This window comes from Zingiber officinale, chromosome 8A (genome assembly GCF_018446385.1).
Source record: "Zingiber officinale cultivar Zhangliang chromosome 8A, Zo_v1.1, whole genome shotgun sequence".
NCBI lineage: Eukaryota > Viridiplantae > Streptophyta > Magnoliopsida > Zingiberales > Zingiberaceae > Zingiber > Zingiber officinale.
This window is the reverse complement of record NC_056000.1, coordinates 75,515,608-75,540,307: the sequence shown is the minus strand read 5'-3', so window position 1 is coordinate 75,540,307 and position 24,700 is coordinate 75,515,608. Positions and strand designations below refer to the sequence as shown.

Sequence of the window (24,700 nt, the reverse complement as noted above, 5' to 3'; positions counted from 1 at the left end):
CTAGGTTCTTCCCCTAATATTCAAACATGCTTGGTCATGAATCTTTATTACGAATTCGGCCTTCTGCTTACCATCTAAGTTTATATGGTCACTTACAGCCAAAGGACTCAAATATAATCGTGACAAGGAATTGAAATCATAAATAATTTCAAATGGAGAAAATTGAGTCGCAGAATGTATGCTCTTATTGTAAGCAAATCCAATATGAGGTAAACAATCTTTCTATATTCTCAAATTCTTGTTAATGACCGAACAGAGTAAAAAGGACAAAGTTCGATTGAATACTTCAGTTTGCCCATCAATTTGGGGGTAACAAGTAGTAGAGAACAATAATTTAGTTCATAATTTAATCCACATAGTCTTCCAAAAATAACTCAAAAACTTTGCATCCCGATCTGAGGCAATGGTCCTAGGCATGCCATACAACCTAATAGCCTCTTTAAAGAACAATTCAAATATATGCAATGCATCATCGGTTTTATGACATGGAATGAAATGCACTATTTTGGAAAACCTATCTACTATAACAAAAATTGAATTTCTCCCCCTCTTGGTCTAGGGTAATCCTAAAATAAAGTCTATTGAAATATCAATCCAAGGTTCACTAGGTATAGGCAAAGGAGTATACAGGCCATGGAGTTTTAATTTAGATTTAGCTTGTTTGTAAGTGATGCACTTCTCACAAATTCTCTCCATGTCACATTTCATATGAGGCCAAAAGAAATGATCCTGTAAAACCCCTAAAGTCTTAGTAATACCAAAATGACCCATCAAGCCACCACCATGGCCTTCCCTAGTAAATAATTCACGCAACGAACACATAGACATACACAATCTATTTTCACGAAATAAAAACCCATCATGGCTATAGTACTTACCAAATGCAACCTTGCCGCATGCTTTGAACATATTAGAAAAATCAGCATCGTTAGTATATAAATCCTTGATATATTCAAATTCAAGTAATTTCATATCTAAAATGGAAAGTAAAGCATGTTGAGGATCGGATGGTCGGCTAGAAGGGGGGGTTGGATAGACGGTGCCTCCAACTCGATCGTTTCCTACGTATTTGTTAGCACAACGGAATATAAGCAATACAAACATAAATACAAAAGCTAAAGACAAAGAAAAAACAAGTAAATTACTACACGTTGTTTAACATGGTTCGGATTAGGTCTCTTACTCCACGACTATCCTTGAGGTGGACGACCCGATCCTTCGGCGGATTAGCCCTCAGCAAACTTTGACTATCTCAAATCTCCTTGTGGGTGGAGAAACCTCACCACAACTCTTACCAAGACCTCTTGGAACATAATGAGCATTTGAGACTTTGGTGGCTACTAATTAGGCTTTAACCAAGTCTAATTTCATCACCATGGCCAGTCATCCCAAGCTCTATCTTATAGAGCTTGGAAAGAAACAGTTCTGCTATTTAATCGTTACCAGTCAACTGGTCCTTGCACCAGTCGACTGGTGCCTGGCCAATGGCTCTCGAACGACTCTTTACCAGTCGAATGGTGCCAATATCAGTCGACTGATTCCAGCCATTCGGGCACAGAAACTCTTTGTGCTCACCCCCAGTCGACTGGTCCCAATACCAATTGACTGGTACAATCCTAAACATAGGATTTCCCTTTCTGAGTACATTTCTCTCACACTCAGACTTTCATGACTCACTTGACTCTTCTTTGCAGTTTTGACCTCTTGCCTTCAAGCATACTTCCTTTGGCTCTCGTCCCTTAGATGCATTCAAGCTCGTGACTCGTCCCCAATGTCATCCTTCGTGTATGCCTTGAAGTTGCTTCCCTCGTTCCTTGTCCTTGTTGCCTTGTCCACGGTCCCTCGGATGCTCCATCATTCATCGGACTCGAAGCCATCAAGTTGAGTCATATGTATATCCTGCAAACCTACACACTCACATACACATATCAAATATTGAGGGTAAACATAATTTAAATCTTTTGCCCAAATACCAAAATACATGGTTGTGCGGACCATTGAGATTGCTCTAATGAAGCATACCTTCAAGATAATGCATCAGCAACCACGTTCTCTTTTCCTTGCTTGTATCTGATCACATAAGGAAAAGTCTCAATGAATTTCACTCATTTAGTATGGCGTCGGTTCAACTTATGTTGACTCTTCAAATGCTTTAGAGATTAATGATCTGTGTGAATCACGAATTCTTTCGGCCATAGGTAATGCTGCCATGTCTCTAATGCCCTCACCAATGTGTACATCTCCTTGTCGTATGTGGGATAGTTGAGAGTGGCTCCACTCAACTTCTCACTAAAGTAAGCAATGAGTCTCATCTCTTGCATAAGCACAACACTAATACCAACACCAAAAACATCACATTTGATTTCAAAGTTTTTAGAAAAATATGGTAGGATTAGTAAACGAACAGAACTTAGCTTTTCTTTCAAAGTGTTGAATGCCTTCTCTTGCTCCTCTCCCCACTTGAGTGACTCATTTTTCTTGATGATTTTAGTAAGAGGAGCTTCAATATTGCTAAAATCATGAACAAACCGTCTATAGAAGTTGGCCAAACCATGGAAACTCCTCACTTGGCTAATTATTGTCGGTGTTGACTATTCTTGGATTGCTTTCACCTTTTTCTCATCCATCTCAATGCCTTTAGCACTAACAACATAAAAAACACAACTTTCTCTGTACAAAAGGAGCATTTATTGAGGTTAGCAAAAAACTTCTCTTCTTTTAACATACTCAAAACTGACATTAAATGTGTCACATGCTCTTCTAAATTTCTGCTATAAATCAAAATATCATCAAAATACACAACTACAAATCTACCTTTCAAAACATGGTTTATTAAACGCATAAAAGTGCTAGGAACATTAGTTAAACCAAAAGGTATTACTAACTATTCATATAAGTCATGCTTAGTTTTAAAACTAGTTTTCCATTCATCACCTTCCTTCATCCTAATCTGATGATACCCACTCCTAAGATCAATTTTTGTAAACACACAAGAACCATGCAATTCATCAAGTATATCATCAATCCTAGGAATTGGATGACGATACTTTACCGTTATGTTGTTGATGACTTGACAATCCACACACATCCTCCATGTTCCATCCTTTTGGGGAACTAGTAGCACATGCACGGCACAAGGGCTCATGCTTTCTCGAATATACTCCTTCTCCAATAATTTATTAACTTGTCTATGAAATTCCTTTGCTTCCTCCATATTGCTTCTATAGGCAGGTCAATTTGGAATGGATACACCGGGTAAGAAGTCAATTTGGTGCTCAATTCCTCTAATCGAAGGTAAACCATGCGGAACCTTTTCAAGAAAGACCACCTCAAATTCCTATAAGAGAGAAATAATAACACTAGGTAAAGAATCATTAAAGTCGTTAGTGCTCAAGAGTGCCTCCTTATACAAAAGGATAAGGGGTTGCTGATTTTAAAACAAAGCTCGTTTGATCTCACTTTTTTTACATAAAAGTTATTTTTCTTTCTTTCTCTTTTGTTTTCCTTTCCCACTCCTTTTGGCTCTTTCTTTTCATTTTCTTTTCTCTCATTTTTTTCTCTCAATTTCTTCTCTCAATTTTTTTTCTCAATTTCTTTTCCCTCAATTTCTTCTCTCAATTTTTTTTTCTCAATTTCTTTTCCCTCAATTTTTTTTCCTCAATTTCTTTTCCTCTCTTCTTTTCATTTTCTTTTTGTAATCTCAACTGGTCTTCCATAGCTTGTCTTGGAGTCAATGGTTCAAGAATAATAGGTTTCCCTTCAGAGTAACAGTATACCTATTTGTGAGGCCATCATGTATTACCTTTTGATCAAATTGTCAAGGTCTCCCTAATAATAGATGGCATATATGCATGGGAACCACATCACACAACAACTCATCTTCATATTTGCCAATGAAAATTGCTACCAAGACTTGCTTTGTTACCTTGATTTCACCACAGTCATTTAGCTACTAGAGTCGATAAGGACACGAATGTTTCCGAGTTGATAGTGACAATTTCTCCACCAAATCAGTACTTGCCATATTGGTACAATTCCCCCCATCAATAATAACACTATAAACCTTGTTATTGACAAAGCAACGAGTATGAAACAAGTTCTCCTTTTGATTACCTTCTTCCTCCTTAGCTTGTAGATTGAGAACTCATCGGGCCACCAATAAGTCTCCAACAACATCATGTTACTCATCATCTCTGCCCTCCTTTTGTGGCACTTCTTCAACTATTTCACCATCATCTTCTGACTAAAGTTCACCTTGGGCGTTTATTATCATCACCCTTTGGTTCACACATTGACAGGTTATATAACCACGTCCTTGACATTTAAAACACTTGATATCATGAGTTTTGGAAGAAAAGGACTTGTGATTACCTTGAGTAGCAGATGTTCCAGGTTTGGGCTTCTTGAAGGGTTCAAATTTTGGCTTATTTTGCAATTATTCCTCTTTTCTTGGAGTTGCCCGCCATGTGTCATTAGTAGTCGTTAGTTGTCCCTTCCTGACCAATCCTCTCCTCTTGAGATGTTCTTCTACTTTTAGTGCTTGGTGGACCATGCCCGACATCTCTACATAATGCTGTAATTCAACCATATCAGCAATTTCTGGGTTTAAAGCATGTAAAACCTGGCCATGGTGGCTTCTTGATTTTCATCAACATTTGTAATACCCTGGTTCTGAGATTCTGGTTAAGTATGGCTTAAAAGGTTAGATGGTACTATCCATATCACCAAGGTGCACATTCCTTTTTGGAAACTCAAACTTAAGAACTCCAAAGTTAAGCGTGCTTGGCTTGGAGAAATATGAGGATGGGTGACCTCTTGGGAAGTTTTCCAGGGTGCGTACGAGTGAGGACAAAGCATACTAAAAGGACCTCCAGTGGTCTGTGAAGCTAGTCGTCAACCCGATGGGCAATTCTGGTGGCATGCCCGATTCAGTTCGGGTGGGGCTCGCTCGGGCCGAGACGTTACAGATGGTATAAGAGCGATATTGCGACCGTGAGTGTGTCTGTGGCAGGAGCACCCAAGGCACTACCTATCGAGGGAGATTCTGGGATTTGTTTGTGTTGTGATTCATGGTTACACAACGAGGACGTTGTGTCTTTAAGTGGGGGTGATTGTAATACCCCAGTTCTGAGATTCTGGTTAAGTATGGCTTAAAAGGTTAGATGGTACTATCCATATCACCAAGGTGCACCTTCCTTTTTAGAAGTCCAAATTTAAGAACTCTAAAGTTAAGCGTGTTTAGCTTGGAAAAATCTGAGGATGAGTGACCTCTTGTGAAGTTTTCCAAGGTGTGTGCGAGTGAGGACAAAGCACGCTGAAAGGACCTCTGGTGGTCTGTGGAGTTAGTCGTCAACCCGATGGACAATTCTGGTGGCGTGCCCAGTTCGGTTCGGGTGGAGCTCACTCGGGCTGGGCCGTTACAGATGGCATCAGAGCGACCTTGCGACCGTAAGTGTGCCTGTGGCAGGAGCACCCAGGGCACCACCTAGCGAGGGAGATTCTGGGATTTGTTTGTGTTGTGATTCGTGGTTACACAACGAGGACGTTGTGTCTTTAAGTGGGGGTGATTGTAATACTCTGGTTCTGAGATTCTGGTTAAGTATGACTTAAAAGGTTAGATGGTACTATCCATATCACCAAGGTACACCTTCCTTTTCGGAAGCTCAAACCTAAGAACTCCAAAGTTAAGCGTTCTTAGCTTGGAGAAATATGAGGAAGGTGACCTCTTGGGAAGTTTTCCAGGGTGCATACGAGTGAGGACAAAGCACACTGAAAGGACCTCCGATGGTCTGTGGAGCTAGTCGTCAACCCGATGGACAATTCTGGTGGCATGCTCGGTTCGGTTCGGGTGGGGCCCGCTCGGGCCAGAATCTCAGAACCAGGGTATTACACACTTAAATTTTTGTATGGTGATTGTAATACCCTGATTCTGATATTCTGGTTAAGTATGGTTTAAAAAGTTAGATGGTACTATCCATATCACCAAGGTGCACCTTCCTTTTTGAAAGCTCAAACTTAAGAACTCCAAAGTTAAATGTGCTTGGCTTGGAGAAATCTGAGGAAGGGTGACCTCCTAGGAAGTTTTCCAGGGTGCGTGCGAGTGAGGACAAAGCACACTGAAAGGACCTCCGGTGGTTTGTGGAGCTAATCGTCAATCCGATGGGCAATTCTGGTGGCATTCTTGGTTCGATCCGAGTGGGGCCCGCCCGGGCCGGGGCGTTATAGCATTAGCTCACATCATGGACAACTCCATCTCCTTGAAATATTCATCCACACTTTTAGAGCCTTGGGATAACCTTTGAAGCCGCTGATATAAGCTTCTATAATAATGGCTGGGTACAAATCTCCTTCTTATGAGCACTTTCATCTCCTCCCAAGTGAACACAAGTTGCTCTCTATTTCTTCTTTGAGTCATCACCACTTGATCCCACAAAAAAAAAGCATAATCAGTGAATTCAATAGCAGCTAACTTCACCTTTTTTAGCTCTAAAAAATCATGCAGTTAAATACCATTTCCATCTTAGTTTCCCATTCCAAGTAAGCTTCTGGGTCATTTCTCCCTTAGAAGGTTGAAATCTTCAACTTAATCCCTCATAAATCATTATTTCTTCTACGTTTGTTTCTATCTCCTCGATATCCAATCCTTCCCCGGTTGTAGTTTTGCTCATAAAAGTCTTCCACCATCTCTTCATCTTCTTTGATATCAACCCCTTAAGTATGTCTTCGTTGTGGTATAGTAGAACGGTCTTGTTGATGTCTTCTTGGTGTCCCATCCTCCACAACCTCTTCATCTTCTTTGATATCAACCCCTTGAGTATGCCAAGCGTCGGCTAGAAGGGGGATTGAATAGCTAGGTCACCCCAACTTCGGTTTCTTCTCTATAAGGTTAGTTTGCGTAACAGAATATACTAAAATTAAAATAATGAAAGCAAACAAGAATACAAACGCTAACACGATTCCTTTATGTGATTTGGAGATTGCTTGCTCCTACTCCACGATGTGCCCTTGAGGTGGACGAACCCTTGATCCTTCGGTGGATCAATCCCTGGCAATCTCCGGCTAGATCTTATTCCTTCTCGGTGGAGTACAACCTCTCACAAATCTCTCTTCCTCTTACAAGATGAAAACTTAGATTAGGAGGAAGAGAATGGCTTGGAAGCTTTGGACAATGGCAAAGGAGTGTTTCAACAATTAATCAGTAGTCTCCATCATGCCCCAAAGCTTCCCTTAAATAAGAGGAGAGAATTGATCAACATATCAACTCATCTCGGCACCAGTTGACTGGTACTTCCACCAGTCGACTGGTGCTACTGTTGGAGGTAGTCAATGACTACTTCGTAGCTCCAACGGTTTGCCAACAGTCACTTACCAGTCGATTGGTAAAACTACCAGTCAACTGGTCGCTGCTGGCTGAGCGAACAGAATGCTTCTATTCGCTCCCAGTCGACTGCATAGTCGACAAGACCAGTCGACTGCAACTTCCAGCAATCGACTGGTCCCGGTTACACACTCACACTCATCCTCTCCAGAGTCGCCCTTGAAGCCCTCTTCCTCGGCCTTCGTCCCTCAGATGTACCCGAGCCTGTGGCTCCTCTCCGTGTCATCCTTCACGTTGCCTTGAAATCTGCTTCCTTCGGCTTCTCTCCGTTGCTCCTCATCCACGGTCCCTTAGATGCACCATCCTTCACCGATCTCATGGACCCGAGCCACAGGATAAGCTTCCCAAGCTTAGTCGCACTAAGCTCCTCATGTGTATTTTACCAAGTCCTGCATGACTCAAACACATATCAAAATAATATGAAAGCCTAACTTAAACTCTTTGATACACACATCAAAATCATGATCGTACCGATCAAACTTGGGTCGATTGCTCCAACACTTCCTCCTTAGCTTGTAGATTGAGAACTCATCGGGCCACCAATAAGTCTCCAACAACAACATGTTACTCGTCATCACTGCCCTCCTTTTGTGGTACTTCTTCAACCATTTCATCATCATCTTCTGATTAAAGTTCATCTTGGGTGTTTATTACCATCACCCTTTTGTTCACACATTGACAGGTTATATGACCATGTCCTTGACATTTAAAACACTTGATATCATGAGTTTTGGAAGAAAAGGACTTGTGATTACCTTGAGTAGCAGATGTTCCAAGTTTGGGCTTCTTGAAGGGTTCAAATTTTGACTTATTTTGTAATTGTTCCTCCTTTCTTGGAGTTGGTCGCCATGTGTCATTAGTAGTCGTTAGTTGTCCCTTCCTGACCAATCCTCTCCTCTTGAGATGTTCTTCTACTTTTAGTGCTTGGTGGACCATGCCCGACATCTCTACATAATGCTGCAATTCAACAATATCAGCAATTTCTAGGTTTAAACCATGTAAAACTTGGCCATGGTGACTTCCTGATTTTCATCGGCATTAGCTCGCATCATGGACAACTCCATCTTCTTGAAATATTCATCCACACTTTTAGAGCCTTGAGATAACCTTTGAAGCCTCTGATATAAGCTTATATAATAATGGCTGGGTACAAACCTCCTTCTTATGAGCACTTTCATCTCCTCCCAAATGGACACAGGTTGCTCTCTATTTCTTCTCTAAGTCATCACCACTTGATCCCACCAATCAATAGCATAATTAGTGAATTTAATATCAGCTAACTTCACCTTTTTTAGCTCTAAAAAATCATGATAGTCAAATATCATTTCCATCTTAGTTTCCCATTTCAAGTAAGCTTCTGGGTCATTTCTCCCTTAGAAGGTTGGAATCTTCAACTTAATCCCTCATAAATCATTATTTCTTCTACGTCCGCTTCTATCTCCTCGATATCCAATCCTTCTCCAGTTGTAGTTTTGCTCATAAAAGTCTTCCACCACCTCTTCATCTTCTTTGATATCAACCCCTTGAGTATGTCTTCATTGTGGTATAGTAGAACGGTCTTGTTGATGTCTTCTTGGTGTCCCATCCTCCACTCGATCCAACCTCTCATGGATAGATTCTAATTCAGCCCTTATCATCCGCTGCATCTCCCCCATCAATGCTTGCAATTGTAGGTTTGGAAGTTGCCTAGCACCCACATTTGCTCCATCCTCATGGTTGTTGGACATGTCTGCAAAGATGAAAGAAAAACCTCACAAACACTCACTCATATTTGGGTGGTAGACTCTCAATTGATGATATCTCTTAGTTCTTAATCAAACTCAAGAACAAATCGGAATATCACATAATAATTCAAAAGATACCATCGAAACTTATGATGATAGAATTTTAAGAGAAAAAATGAAAGAGTAGAAGTTTGAGAGTAAGGGAAACAAGAAATGGATTGTTGAAGATAATCGCTTCGATTTGCACAAGTAGCTTCTTCGTTTTCTTTTTTTTTTTTTGTTTTATTTAATTTTTTTGGTCTGACTTTTCTTTCTTTATTTTTTTGTTTTTTTTGTAAGAATAGCAAATAAAGATAGATTTAGCACTTGCCTTTGAACCAAAGCTCTGATACCAGATGATACGAACTCCACCAACAAATACGATAGAACTCGAGACAACGATAGATAGAACCCCAAGAACTAGAAGACACGATTATGAGTCTTGACCCGTAACCAAGAACTGGCACGGTCCAAGCCTACGATGGAAAAGGAAACGCCATACCATGGGTTATAAGTTTCGATGGGTTGAACGCCATGAGAGTTAACTCGATAAGTTTAGAAGTCCTTTCAAGAAACTAAGAGAGCACACAAATCTCACCAAAACTAAGTTTCATATGAAGATGTCCCTCCCTTATATAATTGGAGTGAACAAGGAAGAATACAAAATGAACGCATACATAATTAGAGTCTCAATGTCTCATGCCTCATGAAAGCTATCTAGGAACCCAAAATAAAATAAATGCATACACAATTAGAGTCTCAATGCCACATGCCTCATGAAAGTAATCTAGGAATCCAAAACAAAATAAATGCATGCACAATTAGAGTCCCAATGTCGTATGTCTCATGTAAGCAATCTAAAATGTTTAAGGGCATCTTCAATGATTAGAGTTCTACAAAAGCTTTTTTAATGATACCAATATGTCATATCAACATTTTAAAAATCTATTGAAACATCTCCAATAGTTGAGTTCTAAATAATTTTTGTGTGATCTAATTAATAACATGTAATTATCTGTCTACATGCATATTACATCAATTTCAAGACAAAAAATTAATTTTGAAATTTCACTACTGCTTTTGAAATACAAAATTCAAACCTTGCACCCACAATGGTTAGAACTTTTTTGTTCAGCTTTTTTATTTTACAAACCTCTTTAAAAACCTTGCATTGGAGATGTCCTAAGTCTTCATGCATGAACGAGTTCTCATGCTTATTAGCGTTCTTCTGTTAAGCGTGGTCGGGTCATGAATGGATACACCCGATTATGTGGATTAGGCCATGACTAGCGGTTGAGATTATCTTGGTCTCTATTTGCTCATAGTTAGTCCAATATTCTTTGATTAGCCCGTTTAGCGTTTCCTTGAAACACTTTGATCGAAGTCTTGTAATTGTACCTTCCGGAAGTGACAAATGATCGTTCGTAGCTTCATCCCTTGGGCATACATCAGACTCGGCCACCCGCTCGTGCTGCGGGGCTCAGGTGGCCTAGCAGCTTTGCCATGTTGCTCGCGCCGAACACACGGTGCACGGACGTGAACTTGCTCGGCCGGTCTGATGGGAAGTAGGACGCGAACACACACCCCTGCATGCACTTGCGCCGCTGCAGCTTGCACGCCCCGCACGACAATGACCCTGACAATGTCAACCAATCGACCTAGCTCGATCCTCCTCTTCCTTATATATTAGTTAGTTATGTTGCAAATATGAACTTTGGTGCTGGAGGATCTACGTCGACTTCCTCATTGGTGCCAGAAAGCCAGCCAAGATGATGATGATGATGATGATGGATGAAAAATTGAATGCAAAGAAAAGTCTAATTAATTAATGGGAGGAGGTGGAGGGGATAAGAGGCCAGTTATTGGTAGTTTTTTGGTTATCCCTTATGACTGTTTTATTGCTTCACCGGCAAATAGGCCTACTTTTGGGCATTCTTCAAATCAGAAGCTTATAACTACTCCAGCCAAAAACATATTTGTTGTTCATCTTAAGATTTTTTTTTTAAACCTAACATATTAGGTTAAAATTAAACCAAATAAAACCAAATTAATTGAATTAATTTTTTTCAAACTAAATTAATTGAATTAATTTTTTTTCAAACTAATTGAATCGACCGAAATTATAATAAAAATCAAATAAATTAAATCAATAAAATATCAATTAATTTGGTAAAAAATTTAAAAAAATAACTAACTGAATTGATCAAAATTATAATAAAAATGGAATAAATTGAATCAATAAAATATTAATTAATTAGGTAAAATATTTTTAAAAATTAATTAGGATATAAAAATTTAGTTTGATTTAATAAAAATTAAAATTTGATATAAAAATTAGAGTTTAATTTGGCCCAAAATTTTTATTTATTTGGCCTATTAGACTTATCGAATAAAAAATTTTAAAATCGAATCCGAATTAAATTAATCAATTTTTTAAATAAAATTTCGAACTAACCAAAATTTCGAACAAACTAATAGAAAATTTTAAATTCAATCAGTTTATTAAGTTTAATCAAAATTTTGCTCATCCTTGTCATTCATACCTGTCGCGACAATTGTGGTAGATAATTATCATCATAGTTCATTTGTGATGATAAAAAGAACCATTACAAATGTCATTTTATTGTAGTGGCATAGTGTTGGCATGCATGTTGTGTTGCATTGAGTGCTATTGTAGAACAAAGCAAACGAGACTTCTTTTATAATTCAATTGTCTCTAGAACACTACTATCACTAATATCAACATTACAAACAATACAATCCGCTAACAATAAAACAGATACCAGCTAATGCATTAAGCCCATCACTAACAATAGCCCACCTGTACTAGTGAATGAGAATGAGGCAAATGATTCAAAAATATGTATGAGAGCCTACTATGGACGACAAAATGCATTTTTAACGTTTTAAAGAATAAAAACGCCCTTTAATGTTTTCAATTTTTCATAAATAAATTAAAACAAATTATAAATGTAAACTGACATCCTGTAGAAACACACCGGATGGATAATGACAATCAAAATAGTTCAACTCATCTTGGAGATTCTGCTGGAGGGGTAACAAGCAAACAACATTTGCAATACAGGTTTTACAAGACCTGTTCAGATATTTCTGATACGATTGAAGGAATCCAGAAAAGACCACTTTAAAGAGCCAAAACTAAGTGGCGACATGTCATTATAGTGAGCAGATACATGATTCATTTGAACTTTCATTGAGTGCTCGTTTCTGGTTTGTCTCTAGATATCATAGAGTCCTGGCAAATTCTGCGAAAAAAAATGTTCAATTGTTATAGTTGCAATGCTAATTCGTATCAGGCAATACTTCACTAAACCAGCTAAACACTGATACATTCACCAAAAAGATCAAGTATTCAAGAAAACTAAAAGACATTTTCGCATATACTTGATTTCCCTTAAACGAGATAATTCCTCCATAATTGTGATTAGCATGATAGAAGAAACACCATGATTAATAGGAGGTTTGGACACATGGTTTACCGTGGAAGAAATTCCATGATTACATGAACGGTTATAGGTCCACTCATTTCATTTTTAATTGCCCAAGTGTTAGCTCAACTAGAGCTAATACAAAATCAAAGAAGCTTTTCTAATTTGTTGACGTCTTCTTTAGTATTTGTTACTGATGCTAATTTATCTCAATCTACTTTGGCTTTGGCCATATCCATATATTCTTTCACATAATGTCCCTAGCAGATATTTTTAATTTGCTAATCATATACTTTGGGGACAAGTTAGATTGCCCCATCTCCAGCCTCCCCTCCACTCTCTCAATTAGAGCAGTATCTTAGGAACTACCCATGAAGCATGATGTGATTTGTGTACAGCTAATCACGAAACATGCCAGTGGAGGGAAAATTAGTGCTTTGAGAAAAAAAGAAAGACAAAGACAAGGGTATCATATCTATCAATCACCAATAACTATCCTCATATTCAACATGTCAACATTTTCTAAGTCTTTCAGCTAAAGAAACCAATCAAAGATGGATGGTTACTATGAATGGGCATCTTGAACATAGAAAATGCAATTGGCAGATAAACTAAATTGACCAAAAGCATATAAAGATCAAAGTTTCTATAAGGGTATCATATTTATAGAAATCTTTAAGCAAGCTTTTGGCTCCTGCATGATTTCTCCATTATTAATAACCTGACTTCAAATTTAATATCCTTTCATATAGGCCATGAAATTTGCATGCTAATATCAACTAATCCACTCACAATTTGGTCATAATCTATTTGTTTCTTAAATTCTGAAGCCTTAGAAGCAATCTATCACTTGATGCATTCTTTTCATTATTTTCTTTCTCAAAATTTTAAGAAAAAAATTCAATATTACCATCAAGCACTTGATTTCCCAACAATATATTCGAGAATACTTTAACAAAACTTTCTTTTATTTCCAATAAAAAATAGAATATGTAACCTTCTCTTTCTTGATGTAGCATGAGGTCTCATCCTCAGTAGTTTCGGTCAGAAGTAGATTGTGAGGTTGACACACGATATGCCAAATATTGGTAATCATGCCAAATTATCTTAGTTAGCAATGACTATTATCAAACCAAGGCATGTGCCCTGTTTTTTTAAAGAGAGTGTGCTTCAGAAAAGGATTGGATGATTCAATAGGAACAATTTAGCTAATTCACCTAGTAAAAAAACTGTTTTGGAAAATACACGTTAAGATACAGTTTTTTAAACAAATAATAATAATTAGAAATTTATCTAAAAAAAAAAAAAAAAATCTTATTGAATCGGCTCAGTGTTTGTGCCCGTGTCGCATTCCATCTAAGGCCCAGACCAAGTTAACCATCAATGCACGTATGGTTAGCCAAGTTAACCATTACCATGCTTACCTACATCTGTGCAAGAGGAACTTATAAGGGGTTGTTTATAAACCCATTCATTCCTCCTTAACTTGGGGAAGTGAGAGTAAAGAGCAAAAAAGCAAATATAAAGCCTAGTAGAAATCTCCAACAAAACCAACGTATTTCTTCTCAAATTATTGCCTAATCTTGGAATGTGAACCAGTCCATGGGAATATAGTACCCACTTTCCACCAGCAGCGTGGCATGGACGAAGTGTTAGGGCTTAGATGGTGCGAAGGAAAGAAAGGGAATGGCTTAGATTTCCTTGGTCGAGAAGCATATCATAAAGGATGAGGAAACCTATGCATCTACTTCCCTTCTTATCCATTTACAAATGCATGTTGTTATTCCTTTGAATAGGCGGGCTTCCATTTTACGTTCCCTCCTCTCCCCACCCCAGTACTTGCAAGCGATGCAACGTTCGTTTTGACAAATCATTTGCTCATTGAGTAACATGAAGCAACAAACATAAATCAGACAAGTGAAAACAAACGAGAATCACCTTCGGAAAGCCATGTCCAACTTCCAGATCGGGCGGAGAGCATTGAAGTTAGCAATGCAGTTGCAGTAGCGCTGTGGAAGGGCATCAAAGACCGCGCACAACCCAACTCAATAGGCAACCTGCAGATCTTAATCGTTCAGTTATCCGCACAATTCCATCAGTTGATTGGGAAAAAAAAGACGAAAATACGAAGAAAAAGTAGAATTTCTGAACTCGCAGTCTAGTAACAAAAAACAAACAAACGACCTCGAGATTCCGAAACCAGGCTTGCGGCGAGAGAGCCTAGCAAAGGCAGTAGCTGGAGAAGGAGAAGGAACAGGCCTGGAAGAGGCGGAGAGAGGGAGCGAATGAGAAGCGACGCATCTGCTAGCAAAGGCCCTGCGTGCTCCCGCAATCGCCGCCGCCATGGCAACTATCTGGAATCGAAAACCACAGCGAAACACCGGAGCCAGCTTTTAACCCTTCAGACTTCTTTCAACGCAGTGCGAACTGAGCCAAGGGTCGAACCATGTTCTCTTGATGGTTATTTTGAAATATTATCGTGTTTAACTGTAAATTTGACTTATGAAATATTTATTTATTCTTTTGAAATAGTCACTTTAAATTTAAAGGAAATAGTTGTTCTCTATTTAAAACTAAATTATTTTTATAAATTCATTCTTTCAAATAATATATTCAATTGAGTAAATCGAATTTATATGTTTGATGTGCGACTCGTGAGAATAGGTCTCGAATATGTGGTAAATGATGAAATGCTCGTCTTAGCATCACATAAGTTCATTTAAGGATTAATATAAAAGAGATACATTATGATAACTGAGAAGATAAATCGAAATAATGTAAGTTAAATAGGATATAAGGATGTATGTTATGTCAGTCCTGAGATTTCATTCCTCAACTTTAAGTGATAAATTTTCATCTATTTATCACCTGAACTATACCCGTAAGAGTAAGTAGGTCCCGAATACATTTTGTAAAAGATACAATTCATCATCCTAATACTCTTTATGACTATCTCATATTATTAGAAGGGAGTAAATAAAAAATTGAAGCTAACCCATAAACATGAGAGAATAATTTCTCAGTATTTATTAGAATTTGACTCTTACTCAAGTCTATAAATTTAAAATGTAATATCAATTTGGCCATACCCTAAGGCCAGTAAATCTAGTATAAGGCTATATAAGTTGGCAGATTGATTGGGTCAAATAAACTTCTCAAATTGAATGGATTAATCTAATTCTATGGGTTAATCTAGCTAGCCAAGGGGTACTTAACTATTAATTATATCTGTTTTTGGCTTAACAAAATAAGATTAATAAAAAAATGAAATAAACAAGAATTTTTTAAAATTGATTACCTAGCATCCATGATGCTAAAATTCTATTTAAGAATAGATGTAAATGTTAGTGCAGTTTGTACTAACGGTTTAACTTAAGTTTTGATAAATGATAAGTGAGTTAAGTTAGGTATTTTATTATCTAATTGCGTTATCAAGTGTGCAAGAATTGACAAGTTCAAAGGACCGGATACCAGGTTGAAATCCAGCTAAGTCCGCGAGACCGAATAGCTGGTGCGAAGTCCAAATAGATTAATGAGCCGACCGGATATTTGGCAAGAAGTCTGTTTGGGTCCGCGGGACCGGACAACTAGCAGAAGTCTAGTTGGGTCTGCGAACCGAAAAACTAGCATGAAGATCTGGTAGGTCAGAAGACTAGTCAACCGACTACAAGATGGTAAGTAAAGGTAAGTCATTAGAAGAGAGTGACTTTGTGAGAACGCGCCCTGGTTGAGGGACAGTAGGTGTCGGCCTAGGTTAGGTCCATTTTGAATCTCTAATCTGAGACCTTGAGTAGTTTTGGTCCTGGGAGGACATGAGCTAATTACTACTTCTTATTTTCACTGTGCTAATCTTATTTTGCATGTTAGATATTTTAGTTTTGGACTAACACAACTTGCAAGGCTAAAGAAGCAAAAAGCCTTTAGATGAACAGTACCCGAAGACACCTTCAAGCAGTGGAAGGCACCTTCGCACTGTTCATGGAAGGCGTCTTCAATTTTTTGAAGGCGCCTTCCAAGAGATAAAATTTGGACATCGTCGCAGATAAGGCATGGCGACTTTGAAGGCGCCTTCCAAGAGATAAAATTTGGACATCGTCACAAATAAGGCATGGCGACTTCGGGATCAAATTTGACCTATTGGAGGTGCCCTCAATGTCTATGGAAGGCGCCTTCCATGCCCTATTTAAGGCAGTCTCGATCAAGCTTGAAACAACAACTAATATATGAGCTACTACGCGTCCATTCAAGGTTCCGACTACTCCGGCATCCTGCTGGTAAGGTGCTGCGCCCAACTACTGCTCTAAGAACTTTCAATCGCGGCTGACACATCGACACTGACACTCGAGCGCTCTCACTTTGATTCATACATGTCAGTAACAAAAGCTATTTTTTTTGTAATTAATTATTGCAAAAGAACAAGTTTAGGGTGTTACACTTGTTCTAACTTTTTTTGTACTTAATTACCTCTTTCGAAGGTACCGGAAGAGGCATTTTAGTAGATTACCCATCAATAGGTTCACGGGACCTGGATCTTGGAGTAGGAGTCGCTGAAGGCTTCAAACCAAGTAAAACCGACTGTGTTTCCTTGTGCTCTCAATTTTTTACTACGTACTTAAATTTTGAAAAAAAATAAGTTTTCAAAACCATATGATTCACCCCCCCTCCCCCGCCTTCTCACGTGCGACTCAATCCAACAACAGAACATGTTCTGCTCTAAATTGGTGCAACCACCAATCAAGCCAGGGGGAATTCTTTTATTTTCTTTTCAAATTTTAGTTTTTCGTATTCAATTTGAATTAGTAGAACTTACCTTTTTAAATAACGATTTCTCATTTGTTCTTTAACTCGAAGAGTGCAACACCACTTGAGTCATTCGAAATTTCTTATTCTTCTTCTCAAACTCTACTAATCCAATGCCTAGTCTTGGTACCTTTCTTTGATTTTCCATCGATAGCTCTAAAATAGCCCAAAATGAAGGGTACAACACTGTTCGTCCCCCACTCTTCAATGGAGATGATTTCCCATACTAGAAAAAGTGGATGGAGGTGTACCTGAAAACTGACTTCGACCAATGGTTCAACGTCACCAAAGGGTACAAGGCGCCAATTGACAACGTCGAAATTCCAATAGACCCAGAAAATTGGAATCCGGAAATGAAGAAGAAAGCTCAGATTGATTTCAAGTCCCTCAACACAATCTAGTGCGGGTTAACAAAGGAGGAGTTGAATCGTGTCGGCCCACACGAAAACGCCAAGGAGCTATGGGACAAGCTCATAGAACTACACGAGGGAACCAACGACGCAAAGGTAATGAAAAGAGATCTATATTTAAATAAATTATTTAATATAAAAATACATGAAGGTGAGACTGCTAGTCAGCTGCACGCAAGAATAAAAGATATCCTTAATGGACTTCACACAATCGGCTACCAGATGGAGAACCAGGATCTTATAAGATATGCGCTAAAAGCATTTTCTCGAAATGCACTGTAGGCATCCATCGTGGATGCCTATAAGATTTCAAGGAACTTATCCAAGTTAAAGTTAGATGAATTTTTTTATGAATTGGAGTTACACGAACAGACTAACGCCAAACCCAAGAAAGGTGTTGCTTTTATTGCAGGAACATCAAAGGAAAAGACCAGAACTAAACTGGAACCTGAAGTTGAGACTGACCAAAACTCAGATGATGAAGAATATCTGGTAAACCTGGTAAGGAAGATGTTCACCGGGAGAAAAAAGAATTTCACAAAAAGGGACCTGTAGAAGATCAACTCAATCTCAAACTCTAGCAATAACAAGATGAGCACCACATGCTTTAGATGCAACAGAAAGGGGCACTACAAGAATGACTGCCCAAATCTGAAGAAAAAGAAAACCCTCAAGGTAACTTGGGATGGATTATCCGTAGAGGAATCAGATGGTGATGAACTAAAGCACACAAACTACCTCACGCTAATGGCTTACAGACCAAAATCGAAAAGCGATTCAGAAGACGGGTTCGAACTCGAATCGAGCCACGAGTCCGCACTCATTTTTGAAGGTTCCAATGAAGTACAATTTACTTTAAACAAAAAGTTTTTTAAAATAATATCATGTTTAAATAAAAAATTAACTATATTTAAAAATAAAATAAATGAACTAAATCTACAAAATAAATTACTTAACAATCAACTGAACTCAAACTCAACAGTTAAGCCAATTCAACCTGAAACCCTAACTCAAGTTGCAAAACTTGAGGAGAATAATTCTAGATTATAGGGGTCCTTGCTCTGATACCACTTGTAGGGGATCGACGACCGGCTAGAAGGGGGATTGGATAGCCAGGTCACCTCCAATTCGATTTCTTCTCTACACGGTGTTAGTGTGCAAGCGGAAATACAAAAACTAAAACAATGAAAGCAATAAGTAAGAACACAGACGCTAACATGATTCCTTTATGTGGTTCGGAGATTGCTTGCTCCTACTCCACGGCGTGTCCTTGAGGTGGATGAATCCTTGATCATTCGGTGGATCAGTCCCCGACAATCTCCGGCTAGAGCTTTCTCCTTCTCGGTGGAGCAAACCTCTCACAAAAGATCTCTTCCTCTTTACAAGATGAAGTTTAGGCTTGGGAGGAAGAGAGTAGACTTTGGAAGCTTTGAGCAATGACTAAGGAGTTATTCAACAAGTATCAGTAACCTCCTTCATACCTCAAAGCTTCCTATAAATAAGAGGAGAGAGTTGATCATCATATCAACTCATCTTGGCACTAGTCGATTGATAGAAAGACTAACACTTCCATCAGTCGACTGGTGCTACCGTTGGAGGTAGCCAACGGCTATTTTGCAGTGCCAACAGTTTGTCGACGGCTACTTACCAGTCGACTGGTCGTTGCTGGCTGAGCGAACAGAATACTTTTGTTTGCTCCTAGTTGACTCCATAGTTGACTGGACCAGTCGATTGTCACTTTCAGCAGTCGATTGGTCCCGGTTAGACACTCACACTCATCCTCTCCGGAGTCGCCCTTGAAGCCCTCTTCCTCGGGCTTCATCCCTCATATACACCTGAGCCTGCGGCTCCTCTCCGTGCCATCCTTCACGTTGCCTTGAAGTTCTCTTCCTTCGACTTCACTCCGTTGCTCCTCGTCCAGCGGTCCCTCAGATGTCTTCCACACCATCCTTCACCGACTTAAGGATCCGAGCCTTTGAATGAGCTTCCCAAACTTGGTCACACCAAGTTCCTCTTGTGTTTCACCAAGTCTTGCAAGACTTAAACACATATCAAAATAATATGAAAGCGTAACTTAAACTCTTTAACACACACATCAAAATCATGATCGTACTGATCAAACTTAGGTCGATTGCACCAACAATAATTACTATTTATAACTACTATTTATTTTTTTATTGTTCACAATTACCATTTAAGATTAATGTTCATAATTGTTGTTTAAGACATAAGTACTATTCGACATGAGCTATTCACTTTTACGAACCAAGTAAAGGGTGACGCCCAAATTTATTGTACATGATAACATCTCTCTCTCTCTCTCTAATATACACTACAAGAAAAAAGCTAATAGACAACACTTTTAAAGCGTTGTCTTTGTGCCTGAAAAAGCGTTGTTAAATGCACTGTTGTTAAAAATCTGCTCAACGACAACGCTTTTAAAGAGTTGTCATTTGTAGCGAAGACAACGCTTTTGCAACACTATTACAACGCTTAAAAAGCGTTGTTGTTTTTTTACAAAGACAACACTTTTTGCAACGCTTTAAAAGCGTTGTCGTTTTAAAGAAAAAAAATAAAAAAATTATTTAAAAATTATTATTTTTATATTTACGAAACTATTAATTTTCTTTTACCATGTCTAGATTTGAATTTTACATATAATCAACTCAGCTAATGATTTCAAATTCATACCAAAATAATAGAATTCTGACATTATAAAAGTATTCCTAAACGAAGTGTATAAATACAACACTACTTGCTTTTACAAAATGTTAATAGTAGTACACTACAAAGTTTGAGAAATATAGGCATTAAACAGCAAGAACAGCCATTTGATAGCCAGCCGATAATGGTTACATGTTTAGAAACACTCGATCTGAAGCCTTTTAAAGCTCTTTTATACTCGGCCTCATGGTTGGATCAAGTACCTAAAAGAACTCGAACATCAAAATCAGTACATAAGTTGAAAAATAGTACCATGAACAAAAAACCATAAACTTGAATTGAGTCCATATATGACACATGGAGTACTGAGAATTTCTTAATTTCATGGAATAAATTCATCACATCAATAGGAAACTAAGCGCGATAAGCTACAGAGATTAAACTCTTAGTTGTGATAATTCTACTTTGTCTTCCTCTTTGATCACTCCACTCTCATAACTTCATAATCAACCTAAAACGGAGCCATTGTTAATGTGATACCAAACAGTAATTTCAGGACCATCATAAATTATTAATTGAACTGGATTATATAAAGCATTGCATCATAGAAATAGGATGAAACTTGTAGGAATTCTTAGTAGTTAATATCACAGCAGCTCTATGGGCAAACATATGAACTAATCTAGACTAACCAAAATATATCTTAAAGAGCACATCTCAGACTAGTGAATGAAACCAAAAAATATTGTTGGTTGACTAATATCTACTGAAAAGACTAAAAATAACATATAGCATAAAACACATTCTAGTACATTCACCAGCCATGCTCACCAGGCATCCATCAATACAAATTGTTCTAAACATATGGTAAGGTCTCACAATGCATAAAAAAGCGTTGTTTTCTTAGTAGAAGATAACAAAGAATATATGAACAAAGAAAATTCAAGTATAAGATAATAGACATGAAATACGAAATAGAGAAAAAATAAGATTCAAAATATAAACCAATTCAGCATGATTACACAACTTCTAGAAAAATAAAAGAACTAACAGATTCAAGATAAGAAGAATTTGAACAGACTGAATTCTTAAAAGAATTATTACAGATGAGATAATCATCCAATGACAAACTATCAACAATTTGCAAGGAAAAGTAGGAAACTCACTTGTTCGTAGTCTGGATTTTTGATCCAATCTAACTTAGAGCATGGAAAGTAAAAACACATCAAGTAAACATCTAGTGAAACAAAAACTAGAGCATGTAACAAAACCTAAACTAATTGCATTCAAATAAAGAACAAACATCATAGGAACATAAATCACTAAACTAACAATCATTACATGGAATTAAACTAAAGAAAATGTATCAACTAAAATCTATATAATGGAAGAGACATTTAATCAAACACTTGATGGACATGAGTCAATGAAATCATAATGTGTGCAAATTGAAACGTAGGATGTCAAATTAATACAAGCACTTAACATTCACATAAAACATTACTCAATATGAAAGACAATATGAAGAAAAACATAGAACGAAACCTAAAGCATGAAATGAAATCTACATGAAGCTCTAAAATAGCAAAGACTCAATCAGCTAACCTATCAGCATCCAAAGGGTTTTCCTATGAACGATAGCAATTACAGCAACAAGTAGGAAGAGGAAAATGATTCCTTCGGTGAAATGAAGAACATTACATTGTATGGTGTTTTGGAACATTTTATAGTGTTTTGGAACATTTTTTCTTGCAGAAGAACAGGGAGATGAAATGAATAAAAAGAATAGCAATCTTATTAATTGGCACAACTTGAACTCTTGGTTCTGGAAATGTTCCTTGTGAAACAATGTCTTATCTTGTGATCATATTGTTGGAATTTGTGTTATCGCATACTCATTGTTAGTTGCATGGCTAGAGTTCTCTTCTGTTTGCATTTATGTTCTGATATATCAAGATTAGGTCGATGCATGTTTTTAAATTTCAAGAAACATGATAGGTATGAACATTACTTACTAGCCCAACAAGGGATCGTATGTATTGGTCAATCCTTTATGAATGCTAAATGATGCATGACAAACAGATTGATCTTACCTTGTAACCTCTATATGCTGCTTGGATTTTGATTGCTGAAATGTGGGCATAGTTGGGAACAGTCCTTGGTTTTCTTGCAGGCGATTTCGATTGTTGAGCCTTCTTGGGGAGCACTTGTTGCACTCTATGTTGTTGGTGTTGCTCATTTTGAACATCCTCCAGTATTCGCTCAATTATGTTTTGTTGTCTATGCATTTGAATAAAGGAACCATTGTCATCATGGTTGGATTTGCTAAATCCCCACTTTTTCTTCTCTCTTTTTTGCTTGTCCTGTGAGTAATGCAGTCACAAAGATCACATTTAGGAACTGTCTGAATCTAAGGGCACCTTTAGTTCGACTTACTTGGATTGGGGTACTTGTCTGGACCAATTTATCCTTAGAGCTCGAAGTGAAGGCTCTTTTGATGAGCGTAAACCAACCCATCACTTGATTCAACAGAAATAAATGAAACAATTAAACTTTTAGACACTTATCACCACGCACAGCTCTCTTGTTCTCTTGAAGCTCAATAATGCAAAGTGAGTATTCAATCTTTCATGGGTCTGGACGAGGCGGCTACTGTGCGCGGGATGCTCGAAGCCCGGCACCGTCGCCACGCCGAGCGGCACTCCGCGGTACATCACATCGAGCGCCATCGAGGTAGCAGCAGAAACCCTTGAAGGAGGCGGCGGAGGAAGAGGAGGAGGAAGGGGTGGCGATGGGCGTGCCAAGGTAGTGGCGCTGCCTCCGAGGGTCGGGCGGAGGGTGTGGGCGCTGGTGGTGGCCGTCGTTGGGAAGGTTGTTGGGCGTCGTCATCGTTGGTGAGATCCACCACCGCACTTCCCGATTCTTGAGAGGGGTCTGTGCGACAGTGAAGAGAAGAAAGAGCTGTCGGCCGGTGGTGAGGAAGAAGAGACGGCCGGCGGTGGGAGGTCGCGTGCCCTAGCCGCGCGAGAGGAGATGTCGCGAACATAAAGGAATCACCAGCACTGTGTCGTCGCATGGGTAAAAGGAAACGAAGTTTTCTCCTCCTTTAATCTGGGTTGTCCATATTGTGATGAAGATGGATGAAGATCCAGCCGTCAGATCTTGAGATAAGCGGTTTAGATCATTTAAGATTAAGATGATAACTTGACAGTAGACAACGCTTTTTAAAAATTATTGTCGTAGACACTAAAAAAAAGGCTAATAGACAACGCTTTTTACGAAGCGTTGTCTTTGACCCGTAAAAATCACTAATAGACAACGGTTTTTAAAAAAGCGTTGTCTATTAATAAGAAAATAATGAAATAGACAACGCTTTTCACTAAAAGCATTGCTAAAAAAAAAATAGACAACACTTTTTATAAAAAGCGTTGTCGTTTAAGTGTTGTAGAATTCTAATTTTCTTGTAGTTATATTAAAGACTCATTCGCAATAACCAACATTTTTTTTTTAAGCTTTTGATTATGTCAATAAGATTTTGCTTTTAGACTACGTTTGGTAGGGTGTAATCTGCCTTATAATGTAATCAGGATTACATTACAAGGCTAATTATTTTGTTTGTTTTAACTTTAAACCTGTAATATAATGTAATCTCAATTACAAAAGGTAGTGAAGTTTTGTAATATGGATTACAAAGCAAATACTATGTAATTCGATTATATTACGAGATCACTGTTTAACCAAAATTTGAATGTCGAATATACCTCTAGTCAGCCATCACCCGCTGACCGCCCGTCGACCGCCGCTCGCCCACCGCCCGCTGTCGGTTACCGGTCGCCAGCTGCCGCCACTGCCGGTCGCAAGTCGCCGCCGTCGTCGGCCGCCGCAGCCACTGCAGGCCGTCGGCCGCCACCGCCACCGCCACCGCCGGCCGCAAGCTCCGACAAAGGTGCAGCGACCATCGGTAGAAGTCGCAGGATATTTTTGTCATTTTATAATAATATGAATTACATTCCTTATAAAAAAATAATGGATGCCAAACAAAAGAATGTAACTATCCTTATAATCAAAGATTACATACATTATATTACCAAACGTAGTAATGTAATCAAGATTATATTACATTACATTACAAATTTGATTACATTACATGCTGGATTACATTACCCTAAACTAAACGTAGCCTTAGAGTTTAGGGGTTGAGTTATAGCATTAAGAATAAAAAAAATTTCATATGTG

At 38.3% G+C, this 24,700-nt stretch overlaps 1 protein-coding gene across 1 annotated transcript; it reads right to left on the bottom strand.

Moving 5' to 3' along the window:
* Nucleotides 1-12,127: 12,127 nt before the first annotated feature.
* On the bottom strand, nt 12,128-15,007 carry LOC122011700 (protein NUCLEAR FUSION DEFECTIVE 6, mitochondrial-like). Its single transcript, XM_042568067.1, has 3 exons — nt 14,775-15,007; nt 14,529-14,647; nt 12,128-12,407 (listed from the first exon to the last, which is right to left on the bottom strand). Exons 1-3 carry the CDS (start codon nt 14,933-14,935, stop codon nt 12,388-12,390), a joined length of 300 nt encoding a protein of 99 aa, XP_042424001.1. The 5' UTR covers nt 14,936-15,007; the 3' UTR covers nt 12,128-12,387.
* Between the last annotated feature and the right edge of the window lie 9,693 nt (nt 15,008-24,700).